The following is a 26,666-nucleotide window of genomic DNA, read 5'->3' on the forward strand; positions in this document are numbered from 1 at the left end:
TGGGCTGATTTTTTTAATTTGCAGATTATGTTAGGATATTTAAAAATAAGCCAAAGACATAATTGCTGCAGAAGATCTTTAACCAATACATTAATCAAAAACTGTAATCAAAGCAACACAAATTGCAGAAAAATAAAACATGCCTGTAAAGATTTTTCCAAATTAATACTAGAGGCTGATGACAGTTAACCGAGTTAGGCACTCATCTCCTACTACATCAGCGTTTCAAGGACCTTAAAAATGTTCCAGAAGACCCAGTGACGTTACTGTTCCATTTCTGTATTCTAATGAAAAGTTATGATTTTAATTTTTAATATATACCTTTTTTGTGCTAGGAACTGGATATAGACTAGAGCAACATAGTTATCTCCACACTATTTAGTAGAGAAAAACAGGATACAAAACTATGGCAGGTAGGGATCTGTTGAAGCACAGAGAGAAGTGCTTAACTCAGCCTGAAATGGGGTAGAGGGACAGGGAAATTTTCTTAGAATAGAAATTAGCCAAGTGAATAAGGAGCAGAATGGAAAATGATTCCAGCAGTATAAACTGAGAATTAAGTGTCTATAGCCTGTATGTGTTAAAGTATGGGTTTTGATTGCAGGGGGTGGCGGTGGGAAGGAGCCAAGTGTAGAAATGTCGGGATGAGACTGGAGGGGTTGGTCATAACTGTTGGCACTTCTCACATTTTGGCCATCGGGTGTTGGGGAAAACACCAAAGACATTTTAGTAGAGTGACATAAAAATTTGTATTTTAGAATTGTATTTAGAACCTTGGCCAGTTGTGGAATTGGATTGGAAGGGGTAGAAACTAGAGGCTGAGTTATTGGTGAAGGGACTATTAAAAGAATCCACAGAACTTGTTGAAAGGATATGAAGGGAGAGTAACCTAGATTGACTTTTAGGTTCCAGAGTGAGTGGCTGAGTACATTTTGGGAGCAGTTAACCAGGCTAGGGGATACACAGAAAGGGGAAAAGAAATATAATTCAGTTCTGAACTTGCAGAGTTTAGGGTGTGATGAAGCAAATAAACAGGGGAAGAGCAGAGTACAGAGCACTGTGGAGGATTAAGAGTGATGAGGATGAGTTGATTTAATAGGTGACCCTTGTTGTCGGCCTTTTGTTTACTCAGGAGTGATGGGAAGAGATTCATTGGTAATTGTTATAGGGTTTGGAATAGATTCCTAGTATAGAGGTTTGGCATTGATGATGCCTTAGGCCGTTGTCAGAGGCCTGTTGGTGGTATAGGATGGTCTTTGCAATTTGATCAATCTTTGCTTAGGATTTGTTATGAAAAAGTTGTGTCCTCTGTAAGTCTAAGGTTGGGAGGAAGGCTTATCAGACTCTTGTTCCGTGTGTGAAGGCCAGTTACTTAATGAAAAGAGCCTCTAAGAAACTTGAGATATATTGAGGAAGATGCTTGAGTATACTTTGTGTAGAATCATTAGTTTGGCAAGCATCTGAGTGATGCATTAGGCCATGTTGATCCCTGCTTCTAAGGAGTTTAAGATTTAGCTGGTAAGTCAGGATGTATGTGAAATGACAAGAGAAGAGGCCTTAAGTTATTATATAGTGAAGTATGTTTATTTGGAATTTACTCTATTTACTGAGGAAATTCTAAGAAAGAGAGGAGTCCCTCGAATGATTTCTTTAGTGTGTTTTTTTTTTTATTGAGGTATAACTGGCATATACAACATTTTAATAGTTTCATTTGTACAACATAATAATTCAGTATTTGTGTATGTATTGTGAAATGATCACCGCAGTAAATCTGGTTAATCGTATCCATACTTAATTGGAGAATTTTTTTTCCTGTAATGAGAACTTCTAAAATTTTAAATATTGTATTTTTAAATATGTAATGTGAGTATAATTTTTAAGTTGTAACGTATATAAATAAATGACTCTAATTGTTAAAGTTTACCTTTATATTCTTTATAACCAAATCTAAATCACCAAGGCAGTGTCTTTAACACACAAATGATGATTTTCGTGGCATTTGGCCCCTCACAAAATCTGAAGTGAGTTCTTCATACTGTTTACCACTCCATCCCTGCCTCACTGAGGGTTCCAGGCTCTCACCCCAACTATGTCCCACTGGAACCATCATCAGAGATGTGGTTCCATGACCATTAGAGAGATGGGGAGGTTTTTTTTTTTCCCCCCTTTCTTTTGTCAGATCTTCAGCATTGATAGGGATTCCTATGTATCCTATAGAAAAAGTAATATCTAGTGATTGAACACAATATAAAGGAATATTTAATATCTCTAATAAATGTTAAGCTTAGTAGACTAATGCCACTGTAAATAAGACTGTTCTCTAGTTAACCAGCTTACAACTGAATCTGAATACAACCCATTGGTGAAATGAGGACAGCTGGTATTTCTGTAGGCTGTTACCACATAGCTCTTTAAAAACAAAATAAAAGGAAAACTATCCCAGGCTGGCACACTTATAGCCCATATGAAAGATTGTGAGTCACAGGAGTTTTAACATAAGTTTCCTGGAGCTTGTCTTTTGTCTGTAGTAGGAGCCAGCAGGTGTATCCAGGTAGGTGACAGAGATCTCCATAAGCTAGGGAGACAGGCCCATTTATATAAATGTTGAAACATGAATTCACTATGGTAAAAACAATCTGTTTGTTTTATGTAACCTATGCACACTTTGAAAAAAACTATATATTTTTGTTTCTGAAAAAGACTTCAGATACTATCTGTCTTAATCCATTCATTTTATGTATAAGGAGCACAAGCATTAAAATGAGTTAAGTGTCACCATCAGGGTGACAGAACAGGAATAGAATTGAAATCTTCTAATTCCCCCAGGTTTTCCAAAACTCGGTGCTATGGCTTTATCCTTTTGGTACAGAACATTATCTTATACTCTTACTTTATTTTTCACCAACTAAAGGTGAACTTTAAAGCTGGAAATAATATGGTGGTTTTTATAAGGCATTTAATAAGTCTTTATGCCATGAATACAGAAAACAGATTTAACAGTCCCTAACTGTGGTCTTTTAAAGAAATTTAAATTCAGACCAGAGTTAATTTAATTTCTATTTTAAATAAAAAACTAGATACACAACTCCTTATATAAACAATTAGACACCAAACAAAGCTCAGTGCACTATTTGTACTATGATAGTTTTTCTAATTTTGTTAATTAGTTAAATATCAATTTAAATATTTAAATTCCTTTAAAATTTTTTGACACAAAATTACATGGTTTTTATTTTATTTCAGTTCCATACATCTCTAGTTAATAATAGAAATCAATGGATGATTTTTTATTTTTCATTTTTTGAAAAGCCTTCTATTTCACATCTAAGAATTATGGCTATTTGCTTATCTTCTGATTCTAGGCTCAGAAAATAATTTGATATAGCACAGGAATGTAGTTTCTGTACTTAAGAAAAGGGTAGCAATAGTAGTAGTAGGTTGTTACCATGGATTTATCTCTAGGTTCTGTTTTTAGAAGAAATTTCTAGATGGAATCTTGAGGGAAATGTAGTGAGGAGGAAAAAGGAGGATGAGAAATAGGTTAATTATAGAGGGATCATTTAGTATAAACTTTACTTTAAACATGTAATTGTAGTTCCTAGAAAGCATATAATGGTTGAGGGTTGGAAGGAGGCACCAACACAAATTGGGACCTTTCGGTTGAGAACGTTTAAAAGTCAGTGTTCATGGATATTTTTGTTATTGTGTTAAAAGCTTGAAGGGATTTTTATGAAAGGCTTTGTGGATTTAAATGTACTCATTTCGAGCTTAAATTAGACTTTCGTTGTAGAAAACTTCCAGTTTCATTCCTCCTTTTTGGAAATTTTAGTATTTACTAGTTATGTCTCCCAAAGGCTGTTTGTTCTGAGACTAGAGATCATATTCAGCAGTCTAAGTAGCAAATTTTCTCAGTAACCTAAGTGGTAATATGACCAGGCCTGGAGCATTGCACTCATCGAGGGCAGTTAGGTATTGTATTTACAGTCCTGGCCCTTATTTAAGCTTACTCTTCTCTTTTATCTTTTTAAAAAAATCATTCAGCACACCTGGGTTCTAGACAGTGTGCTGCTTGCTGAGAAATCACAGAAAAGATCTCTAACCAGTAATTATCTCATTTAAAATAAGTGAATCAAACTATTAATTCTTTATTCCTTGTTTTAGTTTCTAATACCTGGCACTGTTAAGACATTTTAGATGATTAGAAAAAGAGGAAAAAAGTAAGACCTGGGATCTGGGAGTGAGTTTGAGTCAAGTTTGTGAGAGAAAGGAGCCAAAGCATGGGCGAAAGCCAAAGCATAACTCAGATTCAGGGCACTAGGGAATATCTGTTGAATGCTTTCTGTATGCTAGGCACCGTCCTAAGCGTGCTCTCTTTTTTTTTTTTTCCCCCTAAGCTCTTTATATGAGTTCAATCCTTTTAGCCTCACAACAACTCTGAGGTAGGTGTTTTTGTTGCCTGTCTTATAGGTGAGGAAACCGAGCTTTAGAGAAGTTAACTAATTTTGACCAAGGTCGCACTGTAAATGGTGGAGCCAGGAGTCAAAGCCAGGCAGTCTGGCTTCAGACTCTGAGCTCTTAACCACTGAGGTATACTTACGGGTCGAGGAGCTGGGATAAGTGGTGCAGAGCCTGACAGAAACAAAGCACCTGGCATGGACCTGGCATGGGTGTGTCTGCCACTTGTCTGATGCCTTCACTAATAAACTGAGGCAATTGTGATAATTGCTTGTGGAATCACAGCTCAGGTTTTTTGTTTGTTTTTAAGAAAAAAATATTCAAAATAGAAATATTTTTGCCTCTCAGTTTGCCAGAATCCTTTAATTCTGTTGTACAAGATCCACAATGATACCTCACGTTTGAATAGTATTATTTATCCAGAAAAGATCTTTTTATATTTTACTTGAGCCCTATAATAGCCCTGAAAAGGTAAGCAGAACAGGTTTTTTTTCTCTTCCTCCATTTGAGGGATTAGGAAACTGAGACCCAGAGGGTTTAAATGACAAGGTCATTTAAAAGTAAGACAAAACAAACAAAAAAAAGTTGAAGTTAATTTTAATATATTTTATATAACCCAATATATCCAAAATATTACTATTTCAACATGTAATCAGTATAAAATATTATCAGTGAAATTATTTACCTTTTTAAAAAATACTAAATAATAGACATCTGGTATGTATTTTGTGCATATCACTTCACACTAGCTCTGTTTCAGTGGTCAGTAAACACATGGGGATAGTGGCCACCTTTTTGAACAGTGCAGACAAATATTCTTAAAATCACTGACCCCACTTGGAAAATTCTCTTTTTAATAGTTTGAGTAATACACAAGTTCCCTGGACCAACCAACAAAACCTATTTGAACGAAATGGAACTCTTTCAGTTCCATTTCCTCCTAATCAGGAGCTCTTGGGTTCTATTACTTACATTCTTTCACTAGATCAGTTGGTGTTCTGATGGGCAGACTCCTTTGAGTGTCCCCTTGGTGCTGTTCTCTGTAGATGACACAGTACTGAATGAGGTTGATCATTGTTCTCAAGCAACATGGAGGTTTTCTTCCCAAAGGGGTTGGCATAGTAGATATCCTTCATGTTGTAAGGCCTAGAAGAGCAACACTGTATATCGTGGGGTTTAGTAATGTGGTCATGGTTTCTATGTACTGTAGCCTAGTTTCCTTTGGAAGTAAACCGTGGAAGAGACCAGGTGAGTTAAACAAAAAAACAAAACAACGCATAGAACAACACATAAAATCTGTTTTCAACATGCAGAATAATTTCCGTGTTTATTTTTTGGGTTTCAGAAAATTATGTTATCTTATAGTTTGACGTGATGCCTGTAATACTTGGAAGTATTCAGATACTGAGTTCTCTCTAATAAGACTATTTTTCTATTACCAGATTTTAAAAACAATTTCTTCCAGAAATAAATTAAGTGTTCAAGCTAGTTGACTGGTCTTCTGCCATTGTCCTTCCATCAATTTTTTTTTTTTTTTTAATTTTCGATCCATATAAAGTAAAAGATGGGCCTCCATTATCTTATGTGTCACTAGTGCTCTAAAACTTGGGAAAGTGCTTCAGTGCATAGATTGACTCTGGCTTTCCGGGGAAAGATTACTGTTTGGTGTGGCTTCAGTATTATGGTAATTGCCATATAGTTCTTTACCATATAGTTCTATAATGATATAATTTTTAAAATGGTGTTTTTGGTAACAATTTAATATGACTAAGCAAAATGAATTATCCTGCCCTATGACAGTTAAGAAAAGCTTTATCTTCATTTAGAAACAATTCCTGGTTATTCAGTTAGTAATTATTCAATCTTCCCTCACCTCCCTGCCTATCCTTGTATCTTTTTTTTTTTTAGGATTCCCACACAGTTGGGCATAATCAAAAAGTTGATTTTCACTTGTGGCCTTTGTCTGTAATCAGTTCTTTTTGAGGCCCTTGAAGTTTGAGCCAGACACCTTGAGGCAGGCCTACTGTCCTCAAGCCCCTCTCCCTGTTGTGTCAGAGACAGTGGAAGTAGGGGCAGGCATGGGAAGCAGGGCCCATGTCAGTTTAACTTTAGAACACAGTAATTTTAATTGAATTGTCAGATGTGTCAGAAGTGACAAATGTTTCAAAAATTTTCCCACCCAAAAATACTTAAACGTTCACCATGCTTAACTGTAGCAGCCTAACTTCCAGGAGTTAAATGTATTACTAATTTGGCCGAAGAAGCTTTATGCAGCTTTTCTTCCAGAAAACTTAATTCATGTTTTATCATGTGAAACAAGAAAATTTGAAGCCCTTTAAACATTTGCAAAACTCATTAGAGCCATTAAAAGGTAAAGGTGACAGTTATATAATTTTAAAGCTAAATGATGAGAGAAGTGAAGTTCCATTTATCATTATTATTATTATATACTGTCGTACAGTGGTGTCTCTTCTGCTTTGTGCCTAAAGCATTTCAAGAATTTTTTTTTTACTAATAAACATTGTGTCAGGGACAATGGGGCACATCTGTGGGAAAAGCATGCTTTCTTTGCATATCTTTTCCTATGCAGTTCACCTAAATGACAAATTCCTTATTTAATAAAAATGTATATGTCTTATGTAATAGTAATATATGAGCATTTTATCATAACAATCCATTTCTTTCAGTTTCATAATTACATTGTTTTTTGTTTGTTTGTTTTTATTTTAGGCCACTGAACAAAAAATCAAAGGTACGTTGTTTAAAGCTATTTTTTATTCTTTTTTCATTAAAGGAAGGTTGTTGATATGCATTTTTATTCACCTCCAGGATGGGAGAGAGAAGAGCATGAAAGGAACAGGGGGTGGGGACAGACTTCTTCAGTGACATCACCGTGGAGTCATCTTTTGGGGTTTATGATTTATTGTAGTATATATTACCACCTTAAAAATATACTGTTTCGAGACCTACCTTACATTTATCTCCTAGAATAAACACCACTTCCTAACATACTTCCTTGATTGGAGTCTTTGAGCACATGTGCCTTTCCTTCAGTCTTCCATCTAAAAGTCTTCTTGTCTGGAGCTACCTTTAGGACTTTATTCCTTGTTCTCTGTATAATATTGTCCCCCACTCCTTCCTGTAGGCAGACAGTGACATCCATTCTATATTATCACTGAGAATAGTAGATTGCTAACCTTATGGTCAGGTTGAACAGCCCCCAGTACATGCCAAGCAAAAGACTTCAGGGTGGTAAGGAAACAGGAACCTAATTCCTCTCACATCCTGAATCAGGAGTTCTTCACCTTCCCAGGAGTTGACTACCTGTAATGAAAGGTGTAGGGCTCTCTGATGCTGAACTTGTTAGGCCAAAAGATTCTGAATTTTTACGTAAGCTATACCAAAAGTATAATCTCTGCATTTGGCTGATACCTGCACTCAAAACTGCTTGCTTTTATTAGAGGTTAAGGTAAGGCATTGCTTTTTTTAAAATAAATTTATTTATTTATATTTTTATTCTTGGCTGCATTGGGTCTTCGTTGCTGCGCGCGGGCTTTCTCTAGTTGCGGCGAGCGGGGGCTACTCTTCGTTGTGGTGCGCGGGCAACTCTTCATTGCGGTGGCTTCTCTTGTTGTGGAGCACGGGCTCTAGGTGCGTGGGCTTTAGTAGTTGTGATGTGCGGGCTCAGTAGTTGTGGCTTGCGGGCTCTAGAGCTCAGGTTCAGTAGTTGTGGCGCACGGACTTAGTTGCTCTGCGGCATGTGGGATCTTCCCGGACCAGGGCTCAAACCCGTGTCCCTTGCATTGGGAGGCAGATTCTTAACCACTGCGCCACCAGGGAAGTCCAAGGCATTGCTTAAGGTAACATTTTTAGGTGCAGCTGTATGAGAGTGAACAAGAACAGATAAGGAAGACCTTTTTGAGGTTGTGAGTCTTAAAGATGAGACAGCCAGTCAAAGAAAGAATGAAATGGCAGAGGGATCTGCATGATTGAAGGCACAGAGACAAGACATAATGTGATGTTATGTGCATTGGTGGTATTCCAAGAGCATTAAATACCTAGTGATAAGTGGTCAGGGTTGAAGGGTTTTTCTGAAGGAGGTAGGCAGGGACCAGGTCAGAGAGGGCCTTATATGCTAAATGTACTCAAGGAGCCACTGAAGAGCTTAAGAAGAGGGTGACATCATTTGTTTTTTCATTCTTTTAAATCTAGCAGTCACTTAACATGGAAAGTTTTGGTTGAAAGATGGGCAGGGATTTGAAAGATGGAGCTAACAGAAAAAAGACACTGGGCAGAAGAGGCAGGTGGACAAGAAGAGGGAATATTCAGAGAACGAGTATAAGGGTGTTAAAGGGAAGGGGCCGAATATAGGCATAGAGGTAGGGGGAACCAGAGGACTTCGTGCTGCTTAAAGAGTGGAGAGCTAGCAAAGGTTCTTGCACTTAGAGGTCATGGTCATAAGCTATGCTTTAAGAACATTTCTTTGTCAGTTGTGTCTAGTGTCACCAAAAAGGAGCAGTACCAGAGAGAGAAGAGAAGGAATAGAGAGGGTAATGAGGATTTGAACTGAGGTCTTGACAGTAGAGGTAGGAGATGGATGACAGATGTTTGAGATATAATTGACAGGATTGGCAACTGGTGAGATCAGAAGAGGACCTGAAGGTGATATTGTGGCTTTGAATTTGGATGTCTAAGAAAGTTACAGGGATGTGGAATGATATAGGGAGTAGCACTGCCAAATTAATTTAGTAGGAACATGGGGAATTCCCTGGCCGTCCAGTGGTTAGGACTCTGAGCTTCCAGTGCAGGGGGCACAGGTTCCATCCCTGGTTGGGGAACTAAGGTCCCGCAAGCCTTGCGGCGTGGCCCCCAGAAAAAAAAATTTTAGTAGGAACATGACCAAATTAATTTTCTTAAAACTCCACTTTTCTCACACCACTCGTCTGGATAGGAATGTTAAGTTGTTCCTTGTTGCTTTGCTTCAAAACCAAACTCCTGGTTGACTTTCAAGTCCCTCTTTAATCTGACCTCCCATGATCTAACCAACTTGTTTCCCATCACTCCTTTATACTTTTCAGATCATTCTTATCTTTTTCATGTTCATTCCTGTTTGTTTCTTTTTGATCCCATTTCTTAGCCAAGGATGCCTTTCAGCTTTTCTAACCCTCTCAGAACTCATCTTCTAATGGATCCCTCTTACTGCCCTTGATCCTTCCCTTTCCAGTTTCTTAGGATGTTGTGATGTGTATTAAGCTTGGGGCATTCACTTATATTCTGTCTTAGATTTTTAACTGGTCCATGGATATTTGTTTCTTCAGACATGATCTTTGAGTACCTACTGTTTATATCCTTTCCAAATGTAAGTCATTCTTTTACATCCATACATAAAACATGAACATATTTGAATCTTTTTTTTAGATTTTCCACAATTCTGAGAATGTTAGGCTGAGTATATGAAAGTCACTTCAAAATGCTTTATGTGTTGTTTTGCCAACTATTTTACTCACTTCATCCTTCTTTTGATGGCAGCTCCCTTCATACTTGGTCACACTTATTCTGATTCATGAAAATGTATTTATTTTCGTGGTGTGTACAATATATGGTGTTTATGGCAGTGATTAGATTATAAATTGGAGGCTTGTGGTATATGGGTTTGGCTCACACAGTTGTTTTTTTTACTAAACTTTATTGGAATAATTTATGATTTACTGAAAAGTTGAAAAGATAGTACAGAGAGTTTCCATATAGACCTCACCCAGTTCCCCATTATTAACATCTTACATTTCTGTGGTACATTTGTCAAAACTAAGAAACTGACATATGTTGATATTACTGAACTCCAGACTGTATTTAGATTTCACCACTTCTTCCATTAACTTTTCTGTTCTAGGATCCAATGCAAGATAATTTGTTTAGTTGTCATTTCTCCCTGATCTCCTCTGGTCTCCACACAGTGTTTTTATTGTTACCCTTTAAATTTTTAATTGATTGCCAACATTTAAAAATCAGGAGAATTCACCTAATTCAGGATTATAGTTTATACTGTCAGCATCATTTTTGTCTTTCTGTATTATAGAGTCTATATAAAGCCCAGGTTTAGTCACATGTGGCTGTTAAGTACTTGAAATGTGGCTAATGTGACTGAGGAACTGAATTTTAAATTTTATTGGACCACATAGCTCTAGAACCTTCTTGGTTGTTAAGAGTCAAGATTTTAGTGCTCAGACTGAGCATAACTGGTTAGGCCCGGCACTCCCTGTAGACTTCTGCCTTAATGAGCTATTTCCTTTTCTAAGGCTACTGCCGTTCCCGACTAAATAATACCTACTGATGCTGCTCTCATTCAGTGGTGAAACTGTATAAAAGCTGGATTTTTGTAAGGTGTCATAAATTAAATTCTGGACCAGCTTTCTTATATGAAAACAATATGATGTTTATTTCTTGGTGCAGTGGACTCATGCGTCATCTCATAAAAATGTGGACCATTATAATGAGTGACATAATGAAATTTCTGAAAATTTTATTCTTACCTTGTGACTTGAACTTTGAAAAACTGTAAGGAGCATAGCTATTTGAACGTTTGAATATTTGAAATTCCTTTCTAAAATATGTATATGATGAGTATCTCTTTGAAACAGCAGGGGAATGAAGTGCTAAAAAAATGATGGTGAGATATAGGAACGGATGGGTATCCTGTGGACCTATACATTGTAAAGACAGGGAAGGACTGGGAACTCTGTCAAGAATAAACGTCATTTTTAAAAAACAGCTTTCCAGCTCTGACACTGGCTTGTTTTAGAAGCATACTGATTGTACATTCCTTGCAAAAGAATAAGCACTGTTAATTTTTGACAGCTAATATTTATTTTTCTGTCTGTCTGTCTATATCATGCCAGTGCTTTCTTCAAGTGGTTTCATAAGCAAGCTAATTACAGAGAATAACAAACCCTAGAGCTCCTAAAGGAGATGAGGGGAGCCTGGGATGGAAGCAGGAATAGAGAAAATTTGATACAGATTTTTTGTTTTCTGGTGATCACATAGGGAAGCATAGTTTATTGTGGCTATTCTCTTTCCGGATTAATTAGAAACTCATGAGAATTGAATCAGCATTTAAAACACATTTTTGTTCCTGCCATAGTTGGAAACCATTATTTGTATTCAATTCTAGCCTGTTTTTCTATCAAACACAATTTCATTACTTAAATCCATTGATCTAGGGAGTGATCAAAATATTCAAGAGCTGTTAAATCAGCTGCATGTCACATCATATTGGAGGCATCATGATAGCTAACTCTGAGCAATTACTCTGTAGTATGCACTGTGCTTTATATTTATATTGTGCTTGATTATATTTCATTTAGTCAAGGTGAGATTCTAAATATTTAATTACGAATAGTGAATGGGCACCAGTGGTTCATAACACTGTACTGGAGCAGACCTAAGATCTTAATGTGCTAAGAGTAACCCTTAGCTATTGAATTTTGGGAAGTGTGTGGGACCCAGCGAAGGGACTAGGGCAGCAGCCTGGGAACTGTGAGATTTAATGCAGTGGATATTTAAAAACTAATACAGGAATAGGGCTTCATCAGTGTATACTAGCACAATATAAGCCTGCATTTAATCGTTTCAACAGCCCTATGAGAGTGGATAGTATTATCACCATTTACAGGTAAAATCAAGATTAAGAAAGGTTAAGTAACTTGCCTGTTGGTTATGCAGCTGATTGGTGTCTGAGTAAGGGTTGGACTACTAACCCTACTGGGCTGTACTGCTTCTTTTTCTTTGAAAATATCCCTGTAGTTAGTTACATGGAAGACAGAACAGGAGAGCTACACCATTGCCCATGCTTTAATAATATGCAACGAATGAACTAAAACAATGCATCTTTTAAAAATATTACAGAAAGATCTTCCAGCAGATTTTATAGTATTTCCCTGTTGACTGAGCACAAAGAAATAAATAAAAAATTGTATTACCAGCAAAATTTTTTGAATCAGAGAGGTTTCGACAGTTTTGTGATGTGTGAAGTGGTTGACTTTTCAGGAATCATTTAACATTCATGAAATACTTATTGTGTGCCCACCCTGTTTCATGCACTGTTGTGGTCACTGTTGTGCATGAAACAAAACAAACTCCAAGTCCTTGACCCCACTGTGTTTCCATTCTCATCTTTGTTTTAAATGTTTTTACCTGTGATCTCAGCTTAGCACTCTGTTTTCCCATGAGATCATAAGTTTCTCAATCACAAAGCCACCTACGATAATGAAATTCAGGAACTTTGGTGGCCTGACAAAGGATCACTGTACTGCATAAATTTTCAGAGGAGAAAATTGAGACCCAAATAGACTGTGACTTGAAGCACATTGCCTGACCTTGTTCACATAATGGCACATGTAGGAAATGACATTGGTGGGGCTGTTGTAAACAGAAGAGGCTGCTCTCAGCTGAGGATGGCGATCCTAGAGAGTCTGGTCCCCTGGCCTCTGAAGTGCTGCTCCCCTCAGCATCCCTGTAACCGACTCCTGTCACACAGGTTGGAAAGGTCTGCTGTTAGAATCGGGCTTCAGTTCAGTGTTTCTCTCCACAGTATGCATGGTAGAAGCATGACTTTTGTACTACAGGCAGGTATTAGGTAATATTTGGAAGACCAGGTTCTGATTCCAAACGTGCCATGATAGTACTTTGGCTTTATGAGAGATTTTGAAGGCAAATGGGTACTGACCTCTTTGAAGAAGAAGAGGTTGTTACTGATTAAGAATTTACTAATGGTGAATGTGTTTCTATGAAGATGTCTTTGAGCTGTGTAACAAAAAGATTTCTAACTCTGCACTAACAGGAAGGGGGGAAATGGGCGTCTACTTCCATGGGAGTCAATAAAAAGTACTGTTTTTAGGTATATCAGAGTCACCATTTTTCCTTTTCTCCTATTGAGAAAGAAAAATGATTTATATAGATTTATACATGTAAATCTAGATTTATGTACTCAGGAGGTTATGAAGAATGCTAAGGACCCCTTTTTGTTTTAGGTAAGAACCATTTTATTTCTACCAAATGTAGATGTGTTTGCTTATAAATACTAATAAATTATTAAAATAAGTAGAAATTAAAGATTTTGGTGAATTCAGATGTCTGATGAGACTGGAGCAGGACAAAGGAGACAGGAAATAGATATGAGAAAAGCAGAGATTACTGCAGTTAACAAAGTAAACTATTGTCAAAAACTAGATTCAGAGACTAATGAGCCCATAGTTGTTGGAGGCATCGTATGGTTGTGTCCTGATCCCTGAGATACTCTGCCTGGGCAACAATTAGGTCTTCAGTTTCAAAGAAAACAAATCAGGAGTCTTCTGGTTTAAATTTTGGAGTAGAAGTCGGGATGGATTAGCAAGAATAGCTTTATCAGTTATAACCAGGTAAAAGAAAGCTCCAGACTAGGAAAAAACACATTATATATCATAATTTTCACTTTTATATACTTGTAGTTCTAATTAGAATAGTAGCTGTGCTTCAGAATGCTTACTAAGAGCTCTCTCTCTCAGTGCCAGTAGCCTTAGTGAAAGTAGGCCTGATAAAATGTTACTTAAAGGCAGCATTTTGCCAGAAGCAAAAAGCATTGATTCATCTAATAAGATAATCCTGGAATTTTTGCTGTAAACCAGGCATAGTGGTTAAAAGTCCAGTCTTCTGAGTCAGATAAACTTGGATTTGAATACTGCCTTTGTAGTTCTTATCTCTGTGACCTTGAGTAAGTACTGTAACCTCTAAACTTCGGTTTGACTCTATCAAAAGGAGATAATCCAGGTTACTTAATGTGGGAATGAAATGATATATAATATAGAACATAAGTCACTGGAGGGTAGTTAATGCTGAGTGTGTAATAGATAACTTATTATTGTAAATGCTGGTTAGAAAATTTTGATTTGTAGCTTTCGAAGTCATTAAGCCAGAATTAGTCATTCCTTTATTTTTGGAGAGTTTGATTTTGCTCTTATAAGTAAGATGAAAATGTATACTGGGAGGAACATTAGTTGGGAGGTCAGATTTGGTTTTAAATTTTAGCTTCGCCATTTACTAGATGTTTAGTCATGGGCAGCCTTCTTCTGCCCTTAGTTGCCTTATCGGTAAAATGGAAGTAATAATTCAAATGCATAGAATCATGGTGAGGATGAAGAGATATTAGATAAATTGTGTGGCATCCAACTGATACTTGGTAAATTGTAGCTCCCACAACTATGGTTTTGCAGTATCCTGGCAACCTTTTAGTCCCTTGAAACATCATACTAGCAGTTTCCCCAGTCATTTCAGAGTTCCTCCTCACCCAGACGATGACTTGCTTTTTCCTCTCATTAAAGTAGAACCCAACCCAGCATGGGTGAATCACAGTGCAGTGTCTCTGCCATAGTGCAAGGAATATGTCTTGCAACATAAGAATGGGATATATTATCTTTATAAATTTGTCAGGCCAAAATTGGTATTTTATTGCTTTGATTAAAATATAAATCAGTTTGTTTATTGATAAAATGGAGTATCATATGTTTAATTGTTTGTACTTTTTTGCTCTTATGAATTGCCCATTCTCTACCCATTTACCTCTTGGGCCTAGAGTTTTTGTTATCTATTTACATGAGCTCTCTGTATAAGAAGCTCATTAACATTACATTTAATGTGTTTGATGCAAAAATTTCTAAGATTATGGACTGTATTATATGTTTGAGGTTGTTCTGAGGATGAGATACCTGGTAGAAATATCTAAGTATCAGACCCCATAGGGGGTACATATGCAGAAGATGCAAATATATGTTTAGAAGAAGGAAAGCAAAATTAAATAACATTTATATTCTTAGTTTAAGACTCCGGTCCTAAACTCTAGTGACTCTGTTGAATGCTTTCCTATGTTAGGTTTAGCAGCCTTAAACCAAAACAGTACCTTTTCCCCTTTGGTTAGGGAAAATTGGGGTGGGCAGTGGGAGGGGAGGGAATGGATCCCTTTAACTTGTTCCAAAGGACAGATATTTTCCAGTTTGCCTTTTAGTTTGGAATAAATATATACACACAGACACCTTTGAAAAAATAAAATATACTGCATAACTTTATTTGCTCAAACTTAACCAATTTTTACTCTTTGATTTCTTGACTCATTTTTATGCTGAGAAAACCCACCGTTTATCCAGATTTTAGAAAAAGTTTTGCCTGTGTTTTCTGAAAGCTTTTAAAAAATTTAGCATTGTATAGTATAACTGTTTAATTTATCTGAACTTCATTTTTATATATATTTGGGACCATTTTTTCTAATTAAAAAAATCAAATTAATCAAAAATTAAATTTAAAAATTCCTTTATTATATAACTTTTGCAAACTTTTTTTTTCCCCCAATGTGTTTGGGACTTTTTTTGTTGTTCCTGTCACTAACTTGTAGTTGAATTGTTAGGTATTATCTTTTGTTTTGTTTTGTTTTGTTTTGGACTCACAAATGGAAGTCAAAAGCTCTGTAGATGTTGCTACAGTATCTAGTAGAACAGTTTTCCAAATTTACTCAGAAATGAGAAACATGTGATATGTGCTTTTAAAAATACAGATTCTGATTTAGTATATCTGTGAGGCTTGAAAAACCTGTTTTTGTTTTAAACACATGCCCCATAGCACTTTTAATTAAATAAATTTGGGGATCACTTCTAGAATTGTTAGTTATGAAAGAGAGACTTGAGGACAATCTGACTTTTTTAATTTAATTTTTATTTTATATTGGAGTATAGTTGATTTACAGTGTTGTGTTAGTTTCAGGTGTACAGCAAAGTGATTCAGTTATACATATATCCATTCTTTTTCAGATTCTTTTCCCATATAGGTTATTACAGAATATTGAGTAGAGTTCCCTGTGCTATACAGTAGATGACTTTTTTTTTTTTAAAGCACGTGCCTCTGCCTGAAAAATAAATCTTTCATCATCCCCCTTTTCTGCATCTCACATATTTGGACAAAAGTTGATGGACAGATTAACCAATATCTTGGAAATACCATATTGTGAATATTGTATGGGTATCCTCTAGCTCTTAAAGAAGATCTGTACGTTAGAACAGATGTACCTTGCCTAAGGTATTTTGCTGAAGAGCAGAATTTGTTAATAGGGTCGTTTCATCCAGAAATTCATTAATGAAGCTCGGTGGAAGAATTTATTCAGTCAGCTAAACCTAGAGGATTGTAGGACAAATCAGCTATGTTCCTCTTTGTGTTGGTAATTTAAGATGGGAAATTTTGGGTAGGAAGGTAAGAGTTCCTTGAAGAAGCAGAGCTAAGACCCAGGCAAAGGTATATTTCTGATTTCTCTAGGATTTTTGAACATACCATTTGCTGTTCTTGGTGCTGGGAACACCAAGTGGAAAAAGGAAGAAGAAGTAAGAAACCTGCACTTACAGAACACATGTAGTGTAAGGCAGGGGTCCCCAACCCCCGGGCCTGTTAGGAACCAGGCCGCACAGCAGGAGGTGAGTGGCAGGCCAGGGAGCAAAGCTTCACGTGCTGCTCCCCATCTCTCGCATTACTGCCTGAACCACACCGCCCCACCCCCGTCTGTGGAAAGTTGTCTTCCACGAAACCAGTCCCTGGTGCCAAAAAGGTTGGGGACTTCTGGTGTAAGGAATGCCTAAGAGTTTTATGGGAGTGCGGAGGGGATGTTGTCATAAAATACTTCTAAGATTAGCTGAATAGGGGGGTAGTGGGGGGTGATTAGTTGTTTCCTAGGAAAGGTGGTAGACAGAAAGATTTTCAAGAAAGGAATGTCATGAAAGAGCATGATGCCTTTCAGAGAATTGGAGGTATTTGATGCAGAAGAGGAGATGTGTGTGGATGTAGCAGGATATGAATCTGGAAAAGTGGTAGATAGGGGCTGTGCTAAGGACTTTGCATTAATTCTGAGAGCACTTTAATAATATAGATAATGTGGGGCAGAGAGATGATAGATTTGGGGAGAGTGAAAAGGGGGTGGGATGGGATCAACACTTAAGCCAAGGAGACCAATTAGGTTTTTGCAAGATGAAATGATAAGGGCCTAAATCACAGCAGTGACATTGGAGATACCAAGGATGCATTTGGATTGTATCAAGGAGATAATTAATCTGTTGGACCTTTACACTGACTGGACCTAAAGGGATAGGGAGAATTTGAGGAAGATGTCCCTGCTTTAGTAATTAGATAGATAGTGAGGCCGTTTACTAAAATAAACAACAGCGCTCCTACTTCTCTGGCAGTTGTAACTTATTCTTGCCATGACTTCTCTTCTTCTGTCTGCTATTTAAACCTATTCTTTAGGTCTTGCCATTTCTTATTTTACAACTTCATAACTTCTTTTTCTACCTGTATGCTGAATCCTAAATCCATATTTTTAGTTCAAACTTTTACTAAATTCTAGAACCATATATTCAGTAGCATTCTTATAGCAGTGGTTTTCATAGTTTACCCGAGGACACCTGAGAGGCTTCCTGAAGCTTTCATGAGATCCACAAGGTTAAAACTATTTTCATAATAATAGTAGAAAGACTTTGTCTAGCCACTTATTCTCTCATGAGTATATAGTGGAGTTTTCTAGAGGGTACATAATGTGCAAGTCACAACAAATTGGATGCAGAAGTAGATGTGAGAATCCACCTGCCTTCTATTAAGCCAGATGTTAAAGGGATTTGCAAAAATGTAAAACAATGCATACTTTACTTTTTTTGTTTTGGAAAATTTTTTTTTAAAAACATTTATTTTAATATATAAAGGACTTTCTTAATGAGTCAATAAATATTTTAAAATCTTCTTTGTTTAAATTCCTAGTATGGTAAACATCTATAGATGTAACCCACATAAACAAAAGATTTTTGGTGTTCTCAGTAATTTTTTAAAGTGTAAAGGGGTCTTGAGACCAAAAAGTTTGAGAATGGCTGTCCAATAGTAATAACAAACCTAACAGTTAAAAAAACAAACAAAAAAAAACTAAACTCATTCTCACATACTTCCCAAATTTAATTTTTGTCTTCCATTTCATATCTTAGTAAATGGTACTACTGTCTACTTGGATTCCAGGCCAGAAACCTGAGGTTCATCCTAATTCCTCCTCCCTTTTTTTACCCAGATGGTAATAGTAATCACTAACATTTATTGAGTACTATGTGCCAGGTACTGTTTTTAGTTCTTTACGTCTATTATCTTGTTAAAACCTCACAAAAACCTGATGGGTGTACGTATTAATACTTAACTCTGTTTTGCAGATGAGGAAACAGGTACAGAGGGGATAAGTACTTTGCCCATGGTCATGTAGCTAGTAAGTTGGAGAGCCAAAATTTGAATCCAGCCAGTCTTTTGAACCTTTACTTCTTTGTTCTGGAACAGTTTATGTAAGATTGATATTATATATGCTTCTTGAGGATTTTATTTACATACTCCCTGTAAAGTCATCTGAGCCAGGTGCTCGTTAGGGAGGTAAATCTTGCAGGATCTTTCAGTGTCCTCTGCTGTCATTATTCCATAGGATCTTCTACTCCTCTGTGAGCTCATTTTGGTAAATTACATTTTACAGAGCAGAGGCTGGAAAACTACAGCCTGCAGGCCAGATCTGGCCCGCTGCCTGTTTTTTTTATGTGAAGTTTTGTTGGAACACAATCATATCCATTCACTTACGTGCTGTCTATGGCTGTTTTTTTGTGCTACAGCAGCAAGTTGAGTAGTCGCAACAGAGACTGTATGGCCTGCAGAACCTAAAATGTTTACTCTCTGGCCCTTTACAGGAAAGATTTGCCAAGCCATGTTGTAGAACACTCAGTTTAGCTGGGTTTTCTGTTTTATTGGTATAGATTATAGTATTTTCTTGTCTTTACAGAATCTCTGTATTTGAAGTTATGTCCTTTTTTCCCCAGTACTATTTATATTTCTTCTTTTATTTCCCCCATTGTTTAGGATTACGAAAATCTTGTCTGATTTATTTGTAACAGTGTTAATGTTGGTATCCCATCTTATGCTGTGCCCTACAACAATTTAAATAGCATTTGATTTAGAGATAAATATTTCTTAAAAGTATGCTAGTTAACAAAAAAATGAAGAAGTATGCATGGTAGTATTGATCAAACTATGTGATCCTGATTGATGATTTCATAAATTTCTCCACTTCTTCTATACTAATTAATCTATTTTTTTCTGCCTCTTCTGGGATCAGTGTTAAATAATTCCCTCCTCCAGTTTTTCCAATTATTTATTGAGTGGAGCCTTAAGAAATATCTTAATTTTAGAAAATCATTTCTTATTTTTTTTCCATTTTCTTTTTTAAAAATTAGGTTAATTCGTAGTTTACTTTTTTCATAGAACCATGCCTTGGATTTATTGGTTCTCTTATTTGCATTCCAAAAAACTTTTATTGAATCAACAATGTAAAATATTCCAGAGATCAAAATGTAAAATTATAGCATATATTGTTTATACTCCTTTTTTATATTTGTGTCATATATTTATTCAAATCTTTATTTGCTATTGGTTCACTTTTAAAGTCATTGATTTCTACTTTTATTTTTACTGATTCCTTCTTACTGCTTCCTTTAGTTCGATTTTTAACTTGAGTTGGTTGCTTCACATTCATTCTCATTTGTTGAAAATAATTAAGTCTATGGTATCTTAAAATTTATTATGTGTATTGTTTTCACTATTTTTTTTAATATATATAATTCTACAGTTTTGGTATTTATTTCCTCTTCAACTCAAAATTTATTTAAGTAAGGCAGTTGTATTTGCTAGTGTTTCTAGTGTGATGCCATTGTAATCCAGAAATACCATCTGTATTATTCCTACTTCTTGTAATTTATTGATGTTTTCTTTAGTGCTGAATAGTTTGTGTGTGCACTTCATGACTGTTTCTTGGGTACTTGTCAAAAAAGGTGTTACCTCATTTCAAGATATATGGTTTTGCTTTTTCTCAGTTTTTCTTTTCTGTCCCCACTTGGTTTACATGTTTTGATACTAAGATTTGGTATATAAAGGTTCTTAGCTGTTTATTTCTTTTTAGTTGTTTTCTTTTATCAATATGCAAAATCTTTATAATGCTTTCTCTTTTAACTTTAAAAGTCTGATATTAGTGTTGCTTTCATCTAAGTTTTGTTAGCATTTCTTGTTAGTATATCTGTCTCTGGACTTTTTTCCACCAATTTTCCTGCATTGTTTCGTTTCAGGAGTGATTTTTGATAAGTATATTCCTTAAGTTTGTTTTTTCTTTTCTTAACCCTGTTTAAGGTCTTTTATTAACTAGTTAATTTAACCCACTCACATTTTTATTGTGATTACAGATATTTTGAGTCTTACGCTTGACATTTCATTTTGTATTTCATGTTAACCACAATTTAAAAGTAATTCTCTTTATTGCATTTTCTGTGTCTGTTGAATGGATCGTTTTGTCATTTTTCCCCCTTCCAATGGTTTAGATATTTACTGACATAATTAACCTAAATTTTAACTACACATATACAGTAGCGAAAATTATTCAGTATTTATATCTGTTACCCAGCAGCTCCACCCTTACCCTGGCACACGTGCACGCGCTGTTAGCTTCTCCTTTACTCTTTACGACTACATCCCATGTTTACATCTGAGATTTTACTTTAGATTATTTAGTTTAGTTTTATAATCAGTAGTTACGTGTCTTAATGTTTTTACTGGTGTCAGTGAAGTTTTCTGGCCCTAGAAACTAGTATCTATTTCAGCCTTATTTTCCCCATGGCGCTTTATTGATTAGAAATACAGGAGTTCTTTGAATTTTTGAGGTAGGTGTGGGGTTGCTGGGTGACCGATGTAAATACTGCTTCTGAGTTCCTAGTCACTTCTGAAGTAGTGTTAGGGTTCTTATACACGTCTTCATGTAGGTTATTCACAGTGTTTGCATGAAGGATATCTTCTAATTCCTTGAATGTATTAAACAACACTTTACTGTCTCACATAAATAACATCTTGTTTGGGTATTAAATTGTTGTCACAATCTTTTCCCTTTAGTAATGAAGTGGCGGGCAAATTTGTATTTTAGCAGTGGGTAACTGTACCACTTTAAGGTTACATTCAATTGCCAAATACCATACTGAGCCCAATACTAGGCATGTAAAAGCTGAGTTAGAGTTTTTATGTGCCGTATAATTTCATAGTTACATATACTTGATCTTCTTTTGGTTTCAGAGGTACTTTAGAATATTCTAGTTCCTTATTTTCCTCATGACAGAGGAATATACATTATTGTTACATTCTGGGAGCATAAAATTGTCTAGGAGACAGAATTTTCTACATAAAGTAATTAGACCTAGAATGCACTTGACCCAAATGCTAATAAGAGGCTTTTCGGTTGCCTTCAAGAATGGAAGGAATTCCAAGCAATAGATGTAATGTTTGTGATTTTTCAGTGTAATTCCTCCTGAAATACAATTTCTTTGTATTACTTTAGAAAAATCACAATCAGATTTTAAAAAATAAGAGGTCAAGATCATATATTAAAAAGTATCAGTATTAGTGATATAGACTAAATCTACCAGTTCAGAGAAAGAAGACAATAGTGAGGCTAGACTGTTAAATGAAAGGTGGCTCTAGATCTGAGGGTTTGTAAGAGGAAGTTGGGTGGCTATTGGAAACAACCCGTGTGACCAACACTTTATCACAGAATCGTATACATTTGAGGCATTTGATAAATATTTCTTTTATTTGGGCCACAGCAATAGCTTTTGTTTACTGAGTGTTTACATTACGCTGGGTGCTAGATCAAGACTGTCTATACCATATAGACAAGGGAAAAGACACAGATACAGCGTAGCTAGTGAGTGGTGGGGTTGGAGCTCTTAACTCTTGAACAGCTTTCTCTGAGTGTCCTCACGGATCACATGGAGACGAATCACTTTATTTATCTGACAGTGACATCTGTGAAGATGCATCAAAATCTCAGAGAAACATTAAACTGCTACAAAAGTACAAAGTGGTATTATGCCAATCACTAAAAAATAGGCACTCTTCAGGCATACCTCAGAGATATTGTGGGTTCAGTTCCAGGCCACCGGAGTAAAGTGAATATATATTTTTATTTTAAAAACTAATAACTTAAAACTGCCACACACAAAATGATAAAGTGAATATCACAATAAAGCGAGTCACAAATTTTTTTGTTTCCCAGTGCATATAAAAGTTATGTTTGCACTATCCTGTAGTCTGTTAAGTGTTTAATAGTATTATGTCTTAAAAAATGTACATACCTTAATTTAAAAATACTTTATTGCTAAAAAATGCTAACCATTATCTGAGCCTTCTGTGGATCGTAATCTCTTTGCAGCGGTAACATCAAAGATCACCGGTCATAGATCACCATAACTAATAATAATGAAAAAGTTTGAAACATGGCGAGAATTACCAAAATGTGAAACAGGGACACAAAGTGAGCAGGTGCTGTTGGAAAAAATGGCGCCGATAGACTTGCTCGGTGCAGGGTTGCCACAAACCTTCCATTTGTAAAAAAAAAAAAACAAAACCAAAAAAACCACCACCATATCTTCTAAGTGCAATAAAGTGAAGCACAATAAACCAGAGTATGCGTGTATAGCCTTGTGTTTGGTGCTCTGTAAACATAAATATATTTAACCTTAGGATAGCTCTGCAAGCAATAGGTGTTATCCCTCTTTTACAGAGGAGACCACAGGCTTGGGTTTTTACAACTTGTCCAAAGACACAAGGCTTACTAAAGGCAGAGCTGGGATTGAAACCTGGGTCCATCTGGCACCAAAAGTTCATACGCCACGCTGCCTCCCTGTAGTTTTAGAGATGGGGTATATTTTCACTGGTTTAGAGCATTTCCGTCAGTTTATTTACTTATTTAATCTCTTTTAGGAGTCCAGAAATTCACTGTAGTCTCTGACTGTTCATACAGTAGACAGATAGCTATTTTTCAGACTCGCTTAAGACAGGGTATCCAAGTTATTTCTCCAATTTTGGTTAGTCTCATAGATTTCAGTCTATGATCTTTTTATTTACATCCCAATTCTGAATTTGTCTTATTTGATTCAGGCTTTATATTTTAATAACAAAAAACAATGTTAACTTTGCTGTTTTGTAAGGGAACTAGCAGGATTATTTTCTACCCTTACTCTTGTGTTGTCTTTCAAAGATGAAAAATAGGGACCAAACACATTAAACATGAGGCAGATTAAGAACGGTTACTGGGGAGTTGAGGATTCTTTTGGGATTACCAAAACTTGATTTGTCACCTTTGTTCTTTTAGTTATTGTGAGTTCCAGCGTTGTGCGGTCAGTGCTTGTTCTCTAATTGGAGGTAATATGGGAAGGAGGTGGTGAGCGTGAACTGTCGGCCGGGACAGGGGCTGCTGACTGGTGTCCACCCCCTTACCGGACAGGTGGTTAGCGGAAGTAAAGTTTGACACTTGGCAGTGATCCTTCTCAAGAGAACTGGAGCCCGTGAACGAGGATACCCCTGCACACGTAACGCTTCTGTTCCTTTAGGATTGTTTTTCTTAGCGCCTTTTTACTTAGATGGCTTGCAATGGAGGTGCACTTTCCTGGCTAATCTTTTCCACCCCTTTTCTTTTGTTGGGATTAGTGCCAGAACAGATAAAGCCCAGTGTAAGCCAGCCTCAGCCTGCCAACTCTAATAACGGCACTTCCACAGCAACCAGCACTAATAATAATGCCAAGCGAGCCACAGCCAACAATCAGCAGCCGCCGCCGCAGCCGCCGCCGCAGCCACAGCAGCCGCCGCAGCCGCAGCCACCACAGGCCTTGCCTCGGTATCCGCGCGAAGTTCCACCTCGATTTCGCCACCAGGAACATAAGCAGCTTCTAAAGAGGGGTCAGCATTTTCCTGTCATAGCAGCAAACCTGGGATCTGCTGTTAAAGTGTTAAGCAGCCAGTCAGAGAGCAGTGCTTTAACAAATCAACAGCCACAAAATAACGGAGAGGTGCAGATCAGCAAAAACCAGTCAGGTGAGAGAAGGCATTTCTTACGAGACTCCAACTGTCATCATTAGCAGTGTAGCAAGTTTATAAATTCATGCCTGTTTGGTGATGTATTTGTATTCATCAGTATCTGTGTTGTAAAAATAAGAATTCTATACAGAAGTTATGAATGGGGAATCTGAAAGTGTTTCCTGTAGGTTAACTAGAGCTCTCCCTCCAGGTCTTACCCATTTGAATACACAGCTTACAGCTAAAATTGAGCACCCCTAAGTTACGTGCTGAGCAACTGTGCACGTCATTGCATTTAATCCTCAACAACCCTGAGAGGTGTAAGCTGTTCTTATCTCCGCTTTTCAGTACAGGAAACTGAGGCACCAAGACAAAAATGGCTTGAGATCAGTTACCACGTGCAGTAAAGAGACTACCAGCCATGAAGATTCTATTCAGAGCACATGCATTTCAGTTATTGCCTCAGAATGGCTTTTCTCAGCTCAGTCATGATTGTGAGGCAGAAGATATATCCAGTATGTGATTACAGTTTTCTCAAAGCCCAGTTTGTTTTGATATGTTCTGACGACTGGTTTGTCCATTCACTTATTGAACTATTTTGACACTTTTACCACAAGTCATATAGAGAATAGAGGATAATCAGGGTTCCCACACATGAAAACAGTAGCAGACTGGTAATGAACAGAGTCTCTAGAGCCAGATGGACCTGGTTTTGAAGTCCTAGCTCCACCATATACCAGCATGTGTGACCTTGGCAGGTTACTTAATTGTTCCGTGTGTTCGAGTCTCGTTTGAGCAGCCTTTCCTAACTATCCCAGGTAGAATATTCACTTTCTACCTCTATGCTCTCTTATATATACCAGGAACTACTCTACATTGTAATATGGTATTTCACAGCTAATAAGTAGCAGAGCCTGCACTCACATCGAGATCTGTCTGACTCCAAAGCTATGTTCATAACAACCGTGCTTTGCTTTGGCAGCATATTGGTGGTGATAGGTAAGGAGGAAGAGGACACAGATGTGATTTTTCTAGCATAGGTAATCAGAGAAGCACATTATTGGAAAGGATGCAAACTTAAATTATCAGCCCAAGTTAATACTTACTTCTACTCCCCTACACACTTTCTTGCATAAGCTTGGCCAAATCACTTAACTTATCTGACTGTCTTTGCTAATCTGTAAAGCGTAGTACCCAATCTGTAAGGTTGCTTTGAGGATGATTTTATGTGACATGTTAAAGCAGCTAGTTTAGTGCCTAATATTTAGGCACTGAATGAATTAACTTCCCTGAAACTTTTACCGAAGGACCTGCACTTTTCAGGAGGAAGAGTCTGGTTTAGACATGTTAGATCTAATGCCAAGCAATTAACAATTTGGTTTGAAGTTCCTCTGGGAAGTCAGGTTGGAAGCAAAGCAGATGTACTGAGTCATCAGCATCATTGTGGTTAAAACCTAGGAGAGGTTATTTATACAACAAATGCTTGAGTACCTACTGCAAGCTAAGTAATAGTGGTATGATAATTAACAAACAGGAAAGTGGGATAGTAAATTTAGAAAATATATGTTGAATATGCTTTTTCAATTTGGGAAATGAAAAAGCAAAGCTGTTTTTGAAATGGAAACAGTGGGAGTATAAGAATCTTATTTCTCAAAAATTGATATGGGTCAAGAAACCCAAAAGTGTTATGGGTATACATTCAGATGAAAAGAAAGCCTAAGATGTGGGCATAGGAAGAAGGCTTCAAAACAAGGCTGAGAAGGAAAAATATCCCACCTGTTTCTAAAACAACTTTACAAAGGTGGACTGAGTGAATGTGGAGGTTAAGATGGAAATAAGGAGGGTGCAGCAATCTGACTGAGGCTTAAAATTAAATCCCCACACAGCTAGAGACTGCAGAGGATGAAGGCAAAGCATTCTGCAGAAGAACCAGACTTGTGCTTTTGTCTTTTTTTAAACTTTTATGAATCCCCCTTTAACAGCATAGTCACATATTTACCTTAAAATATTTTTTAGGTGCTACTAGAAATGATAATAGAAACACTAGTCACATAATAGAGCATTGGGTGTCTGTGAATTAGGGAGGACTTCTTAGGTCTGTCCTGGCTCCCGAAGGGCTAATAATAATATAACAACAATAATAATAATAATATAGTGACTAACCCTTACGGGGTGCTTATGACCCACACACTGTATTAACATGTTTAATTTTCATTTTGCAGATTAGAGAATAGCCTAGCAATCAATGAAGA

The 26,666-nt window shown here is 36.7% G+C and overlaps 1 protein-coding gene and 1 long non-coding RNA gene across 13 annotated transcripts in view; one reads left to right on the forward strand and one right to left on the reverse strand.

Annotated features, from left to right (window-relative positions):
* The window catches only part of LOC309645687, a 702,435-nt gene that overhangs the window by 217,966 nt on the left and 457,803 nt on the right, over window positions 1-26,666 (reverse strand). The window lies entirely within an intron of this gene.
* TNRC6A (trinucleotide repeat containing adaptor 6A) overlaps window positions 1-26,666 on the forward strand; it is a 96,555-nt gene that overhangs the window by 22,973 nt on the left and 46,916 nt on the right. For 7 of the 12 annotated variants that reach the window (XM_082430920.1, XM_082430927.1, XM_082430928.1 and 4 more), the window contains 2 exons: window positions 7,186-7,207; window positions 24,049-24,432. The exons of 1 other annotated variant lie outside the window; for it this stretch is intronic. In XM_082430920.1, coding sequence (XP_082287046.1) covers window positions 7,186-7,207; window positions 24,049-24,432 — 406 coding nt within the window. The remainder of the gene's footprint in view (window positions 1-7,185; window positions 7,208-24,048; window positions 24,433-26,666) is intronic. 4 more of the 12 variants (XM_082430931.1, XM_082430930.1, XM_082430922.1 and 1 more) reach the window with 1 other exon arrangement.

Source organism: Balaenoptera physalus, assembly GCF_965194825.1.
Source record: "Balaenoptera physalus genome assembly, chromosome: 16".
NCBI classification, from domain to species: domain Eukaryota; kingdom Metazoa; phylum Chordata; class Mammalia; order Artiodactyla; family Balaenopteridae; genus Balaenoptera; species Balaenoptera physalus.